This window comes from Geospiza fortis, unplaced genomic scaffold (genome assembly GCF_000277835.1).
Source record: "Geospiza fortis unplaced genomic scaffold, GeoFor_1.0 scaffold26, whole genome shotgun sequence".
NCBI lineage: Eukaryota > Metazoa > Chordata > Aves > Passeriformes > Thraupidae > Geospiza > Geospiza fortis.
This window is the reverse complement of record NW_005054425.1, coordinates 869,471-876,685: the sequence shown is the minus strand read 5'-3', so window position 1 is coordinate 876,685 and position 7,215 is coordinate 869,471. Positions and strand designations below refer to the sequence as shown.

The window sequence follows — 7,215 nt, the reverse complement described above, 5'->3', positions numbered from 1 at the left end:
GTCTCATCCTCTCGGGGCCCAGTGGCACCGGCAAGACCTACCTGACCAACCGCCTGGCCGAGTACCTGGTGGAGCGCTCGGGTCGGGACGTCACTGAGGGCATCGTCAGCACCTTCAACATGCACCAGCAGTCCTGCAAGGTGAAGGCACACGGCAGTGTCCCTGTGGGCACTACTGCCACGGTCCCTGTGGCTGTCATGCCATGGCCCCACACGTGACACCTGACCTGTTTGTTCCAGGATCTTCAGCTGTACCTGTCCAACCTGGCCAACCAGATTGACCGGGAGACGGGCACGGCAGACGTGCCGCTGGTGATCCTGCTGGACGACCTCAGCGAGGCGGGCTCCATCAGCGAGCTCGTCAACGGGGCGCTCACCTGCAAGTACCACAAATGGTGAGAGCCCCTCTGCACCCCTCCAGTGCAGCCCCATGGCACACACACGCTCCCCGCTGCTCTCACCGAGGCCGCTGGGCTGTGGGGATGAGGCTGCACATGTCTGCTGTGCCCAGATCAGCTCTGCCTTGGGCAGGGGTGACTCAGAGGCTTTTTCTCATGAATCTTTTCTCTCTGTCACTCACTCAGTCCATATATCATTGGTACTACCAACCAGCCTGTGAAGATGACCCCAAACCATGGCCTCCATCTCAGCTTCAGGTAGGAATTGTACATCCCTGGGGATCATCCTTGTGGGGTTGTGGGGGACAGAAGCCATCACTTGCACTTGGATGTTTCTGTGGTCACATCTTATGGCTGGGGACCCTGATTAGGAATGAACCTCCAGGCCTGTCCCTATCCCAGAAGGACCTGATATTCCCCAGCCTCAGGCAAATGCAGGGTGGGGATGCAAGGAGGGCCTCAAGAGTGCTGGGAAGCAGGGAAGCTTATGTGGAGACCCAGCCTTGACCACTGAGTCCTCCCCCAGGATGCTGACCTTCTCCAACAACGTGGAGCCGGCCAATGGCTTCCTGGTGCGCTACCTGCGGCGGAAGCTGCTGGAGTCGGACACGGACATCAACGCCAACAAGGAGGAGCTGCTGCGGGTGCTGGACTGGGTGCCCAAGCTCTGGTATCATTTGCACACCTTCCTGGAAAAACACAGCACATCCGACTTCCTCATCGGTACGGCCTTGCCTCACCTTCCTCCTCTGCCCCAGGCTGTGAGGAGCCCTGGGGACTGGGACCAAACCCTCCCTGGGGACTGGGACCAAACCCTCCCAGAGGAGCTTGGCGGGCTGATGTGTTCCCTGTGTTTCCCAGTCCCACAAACCACAGCTGGTGGGTGATGCACACAAGCATTGCTCTTCCCTGAGTGGCCTTTGTTCCTTTGGGAGCTGTCACCAGGGGTGTCAGCCAAGCACCTTTCCCTGGGCATGGAGGAGCTGTGTTTTCCCATGTGGACCCCCCATGCCTCACCAGACTTTTGGGGGATAGATTGAACTTGGCAGCCCCCTTCCTTGCCTAGGAGATGCTGTCTGTCTGCTGTGCAGGTGGATGGTGCCTAGTCACTGTTCCCAAGGGCCCCCTTCCAACCAGGTGTGCCCACCTCAGTGCTGTGACTGGAGGAGGGGCACCCAGCTCCCATTTCCACTGTCTGCCTTCCCCCCACAGGTCCCTGCTTCTTTCTGTCCTGCCCTATTGGAATTGAGGATTTCAGGACCTGGTTCATCGACCTGTGGAACAATTCCATCATCCCTTACCTGCAGGAGGGGGCAAAAGATGGGCTCAAGGTAGCCAGTGCTGCTGGCACATGAGATTGCAAACCAGGGCGGGGACACAGTGATACAGCCATCGTGGGCTGGGGGCAGAGGGGAGGCACTGGGATGGTGGGTGTAAATCTCTGTCAGTCCCTGTACCCTGTGGCTGCTGTGGCACATGGCACTGTCCTGGGAGGCTCAGGGTGCCACATTGCTGGCTCTGGCATGTACTGAGGACATGGCTGTCACTTGATCCCTGCCACAGGTGCATGGGCAGAAGGCAGCGTGGGAGGACCCCGTGGAGTGGGTGCGGGACACCCTGCCCTGGCCGTCAGCGCAGCAGGACCAGTCCAAGCTGTACCACCTGCCCCCGCCCACCATCGGGCCCCAGAGCACCGTGTCGCCCCCCGAGGAGCGCACCGTGAAGGACACCACGCCCAGCTCCCTGGACTCGGACCCGCTGGTAGGCTGGCCAGCAGGAGGGGCTGTGAGGAGCTGGTGGCAGAGCAGGGCGGAGCTTTGCTTTCCCAGTTAATTCTCAATGTAGGAAGACTGATTTGGGGATGCAGAAACACTTCGTGCTCCCAGGAGGAGCAGTGGGTGAGGGGTGGTGGCGCTGGCAGGTGGGCTGCACACCAGGACACATGGTGACATGCCAGTGAAAGGGCACGACTTGACACTCCACGAGACATCATGTCCACATGCAGAGCCACAGACAGGCACACGTGCTCCTACATGTCCTGTTGTGTCACCTGGAGAGGCTGCTGGCTCCACAGGTGATGCCAGCTGATGCTGCTTTGGCACACTGACTCTTGAGCATTCCAGCTGTGCCTGAGGCCACATCCTGGCACGAGAGAGGGATTTTGCAGCATCTCTGGGACTTGCTTTACCCTCTAAGGAGCTTTCCAGCAAGGCTGGTTTGGGAGGGCAAGAGGGCCAAGTGGCCTCCCCAGTCACCTGTGGGCCTCATGTCCCCCTCGGGCTTCTGCCATGCTCCTGTCCCCACAGATGGCCATGCTGCTGAAGCTCCAGGAAGCTGCCAACTACATTGAGTCTCCAGACCGTGAGACCATGGTGGACCCCGACCTGCAGTCGACTCTGTGAGGCCCAGATGTGCCAGCCCAGGTGGAGGGGAGCTGCTGCTGGGCTGCTCTCCTTTTCCTTTGGCATCCAGGAGCGTGGGGCTGGCGAGCAAGCGGAGAGGAGAAGAGCAGGGCTCTGGCGTGTCCTGGTGGAGCCTGGGGAAACTCGGCTCATCCGTGAAAGAGCACGAGTTACCATCTCCCCTCCCAGCCCTGGGGGTAGGAGAATCCTGGTTTCTCTTCTTGGTTTTTTCTGTCTCTATTGCAAACTCTTGGGCTTTGGGACCAAGGTGACCCTGAGGCTGAGCTCTGCCCCCAGGAGCTGCAGGAAGGCCCTGCATGGGGCAGGGACCCTGCAGGAGCCACCTGAGCCACAGCTGGGGGCACGGGAGGAGCTGGGGCTGCAGGATGAGCACGTGGGCACGAGGGGGTCTGGCTCCTTCTGTGCCCGCTGGCAGAGCCACGGGAGCCTCCACTGTGGAGCTCCCACCCCGTGCCAGCCAAGGGGAGCACGGCTCTGGCTGCTCTCTGTGCATTCCCTGTTCCACCTGTGTGACAGCCGCTGTGACCAGGACAGCCCAAGAACCCTGCTTTTCTTATTTTATTTTGGTTCCCCCTTCCCCTTTTCCTTTGGCCGAGTCCAGACTTTGCTTTGGTCCCTTTTTTTGTTCTGGTACTTCGCTTTCCTGGCCTGGAGCCTGTGGCCTGGTGCCTACTGCTTCCCTGGCAGCAGTGTCCTTCCCCTTTGGTTTCTTTTGCAGCTGTTGGTTTCACCACTCAAACCACCTCTGTCACAAAACTGGTGCTCACTGGATGATCTCCAGTCCCTGAACCCACCTCCTGGGGCTGCACAGATTGGCTGAGGTGGGACTTGGAGGCCAGTGTGGAGGCAGGTGGCAGCAGGAGGCTCCCAGAGCAGCCCCTCACTTGGCAACTCCCTCCTCCTCCAAGGCACAGGGCACTGGGACGGTGTCTCCCACCAGGCTGGGATGCCACAGAGCATCCCCTCCCCGAGGTACTGGGGCATGGGGAGGCTGCTGCTGCTGCCCCATCCCTGAGCAGCTGGATGCCATCCCTGCCCCCTTGGTGGAGGGGGCCCCAACCAACCTCTCATCCCCTTGGTGCTGCCCGGCCTGGGGCTGTGGGTCAGTGAGCCTGGGGTTGTTCCCAACGCTGCCTGCTCCCCCTGGCCTTGTGCCTTCCTGTAGCCTGGCAGGGTCTGTGTTGGTGCTCTGGGGGCACCTGGGGCTGCCATGTGTCCTCCTGGCCTTATCCTGCATTGTCAAAATGCCAGACTCCAGGGAGAGGGTCGGCCCCGGTGCTGCCGTGGTGCCTTAATCTCTGGCCATGCAGGAAGGGGGCACGTGGGGCTTGGGACAATGCAGTCACAGCCTGCTCCAGTATCCTCTGTCCCCAAAGCCAGCTTGGCTGGATGGAATGAAGGTGCTGGGACTGCTGCCTACAGCACTCTTGCTGGCCTGTCCCCAGCCATGGCTGTGGGGTGCCCTGTAGGTCTGCACTCCCATCCTGTGCCCACTTAGGCTCTGGGGGCCCCCTCCTCCCTGCTGCCCTCCAGCTCAGCCCCCACATTCTTCTGGGACCCTGGAGAGACACATGAGGAGAGGTGACCCCAGGGCCAGATCACCTGAGCCCACCCTGTCCCCAAACTCTGCCAGGCTGGGGACTGGGCAGCCTCAGCCCCCTGTGCTGCAGCTGGTGTGGCCTTCAGGGACCCCTCACACCCCTCTGGAACGGGCATTTCCCGCAGTGCCCCCAGAGGCTGCCGCCCCCTCTGCCCTCGGTGCTCTTGGCCGCCTCGCCGCCCCATGGTGCTCACTCCTCCCACTCCTCCGTCTGTCCGACAGCCTCCTGCTGCCTCGGGGCCAGCCAGCCCGGCCCCTCCCCGCGGGGATCTCCGGGATCTCTTCCCCATGCTGGCTTGGGCGTTAGGGCTTTCTGTTCGCCTTCTCTCCTGTCGAGGACTCGCTGTACATAGATCCGTCGTGGAACGCCCTGTGTGGGTTGGGGGGGCCCGGCCCTGCGCCTTGTCCCTGGTTTTGGGTTTTTTTTGTACTCTGTGATGACTGTGCTGTGCTGACTTCTTTTCTGATTGTATGAGACTCCGGCCCAGCAGCCACTCGAGGTCTGCAATGGGGACGCAGCTGTTCCCTCCAGCCCCTCGCACCCTCCTTGGGACTCTGGTGCCCAGGGAGGGAAGGGACTGATGCACCTTTGGGGGCTGCCCTGTGCCCAGGTGCCCTGAGGAGTCCCATGGGAGGAGGGGCAGCCTTGCCTGAGCTTTCTTTTCTGACTCCTCCAGGAGCCACCTAAACCTGGACCAAACTGTAGCCGTCCCCCACCGCTGAGCATCCCCTGGCCTGTGTCCTGCAGGTTTGCCCCGTTCCTCCCCAGGCTGGGGCTGCCCCTCGTGCCATCCCCTTGGCCCCGGCAGCTGGAGGTGAGCGGCCCATGGGGTGTGATCCAGGAGGAATCTCCAGGGGAAGGAGAAGGGCTGTGCCAGCAGCCCCTGGGATCAGCTGGTGTGGGGCTTGGCTGGGGTTACCTGGCCGGAGGGGCCAGGTCCTGGTGGATTCCTCCTGGCTTACACCAAGCACCTCCTGTCCCCAAGGCTGGCAGCTGTCTGGGGCCAACCCCTGGCTGTGGGCTGAGCCCCTCTGTCCCCAGGGAAAGGGTCCAAGGATTGCTTTAACTCCTGCCACCTCCAAGGGTGCCCACCACTCCCAAAGGTGCCTGTTGTCCCAAAAGGTGCCTGCTGTTCCCAAAGGTGCCCATCACCCCACAAGGGTATCTGCCACCTCCAGAGGTGCCAGTTGCTCCCAAAGGTGCCCATGGTCCCTGGGAGTCCCCCTGAGGGGCTGGGGGTGGGTGATGCCAATGCTTCACCCTCCTGCCCCCTCGAGCTGCTGCTGCCTGGTGGCCTGAACCTTACAATTTTAGCTTTTTTCTAATAAACACAAACAACCTTTTTTTAATTAAATAAAAGATGAAATGGACAAATTCCTGTTCTAGATTATCTGTGTAATTGACTGGGTTTTGTGTTTCTTAACTGCATGGTATTCCTGCCGAGGGGTTTTATAGCACTTTTTAAATTTCTCTTTAAGATTTTGGTCCAGATTTCTACTCACGCCTGTCTGTTTTTGCTTTTTCCTTGCACCCTCCACGTTTGTAAACTCACTCCATTTTATACCTGATGTTGAGACCCAGCCCCACGTTGTATATAGCTGCGGGAACAATCATAGGGAACAAACAAACACCATCTGGACTCTTTCCACGATTAGTTGTTTTTACTTCAAAGAAATTTTAAAGGAAACATAAAAGGAAGCCAGGAAAAGGCTTGAAGATATTCTGAAAAGACAGAAACAAATCCAGCCCTGCACCAAGTCAGCTCCTGCTGCCCACACTGCCCGCACCAACTGGCATGTCTCTTCTCAGTCGTCTGTCTAACACCATTGGATTCAATAAAGTGATCTCCTGTACTATCGGCTCCTGGTCCTGTGTCTGTGGCTCTGGCCCTGTGTGGCAGAGGGGAGGGCAGTTGTACACATCACAGAATCGTGATGGTTGGGTAAGGGACCTTAAACCTCATCTCAGTGGAAGGGACACCTTGCACTATCCCAGGTTGCTCCAAGTCCCTGGCCTTGAGCATTTCCAGGGATGGGGTGGCCACAGCTTCTCTGGGCAGCCTGAGCTAGGGCCTCACATCCCTCACAGCCAAGAATTCCTCCCCAGTATTCCATCTAACCTTGCCCTCTGGCAGTTTGAAGCCATTCCCCCTTGTCCAGTCCCTCCAGGCCCTTGTCCAAAGTCCCTCTCCAGCTCTCTTGGAAGGGAGAGGGACTGGAAGGGGCTCTAAGTGCTCCCCAGGGCCTTCTCTCCAGGCTGAGTATCCCCCATCTCTCCTAGCCTGTCTCCAGAGCAGAGGGGCTCAAACCCTCAAAGCATCTACCCCTGTCCTTGGTAGTTGCTTTTCTGCAAAATATGGGAAGGAAGCCTGAGTAGAAACGCTCCTGGGTTGAAATCTTGGCTGTTTTGCAGGATGCTGGGAACAGTTTTGGAGACTGGGGACCTCTCTCCCGAGGTCACACTCCTGTAAAGTCTGGGGTGGGCAAAAACTCCTGATTTGGAATCTTGGCAGTTCAGAACATGGGAAGCAGGAGGTCCCTTTCCTGGGGCAGGAGAGACGGGTCCTGCCTGAGTGAGCCAGGGGGAGGAGGGCTCGGGGTGAGTGGGCGTTCCCAGGGCCCCTTTTGCCTCACCAGGTCTGATCTGATCTCCCATTTGAAAGGACACGATGGTGACAGATGCCACATCAGTACAGGGGGACAGAGGTGGGACGGTGTCTCTTGTGCAAATCCAGTTGCTCTGCCTGCAGCACAGCACGGCTGGAGGCTGAAGCAGGCAGGGAGAGCCCGCTCTT

At 59.3% G+C, this 7,215-nt stretch overlaps 1 protein-coding gene across 1 annotated transcript in view; it reads left to right on the top strand.

The window, feature by feature from the left end:
- NAV1 (neuron navigator 1) overlaps window positions 1–6,279 on the top strand; it is a 14,090-nt gene extending 7,811 nt beyond the window's left edge. Inside the window, 7 exon segments of the mRNA XM_031061736.1 lie at window positions 1–140; window positions 240–394; window positions 584–655; window positions 924–1,120; window positions 1,610–1,728; window positions 1,961–2,158; window positions 2,704–6,279. The exon segment at window positions 1–140 is cut by the window's left edge and continues 11 nt beyond it. Of these exon segments, the coding sequence (XP_030917596.1) occupies window positions 1–140; window positions 240–394; window positions 584–655; window positions 924–1,120; window positions 1,610–1,728; window positions 1,961–2,158; window positions 2,704–2,799 (977 nt within the window). The 3' untranslated portion in view covers window positions 2,800–6,279.
- Window positions 6,280–7,215: the final 936 nt, after the last annotated feature.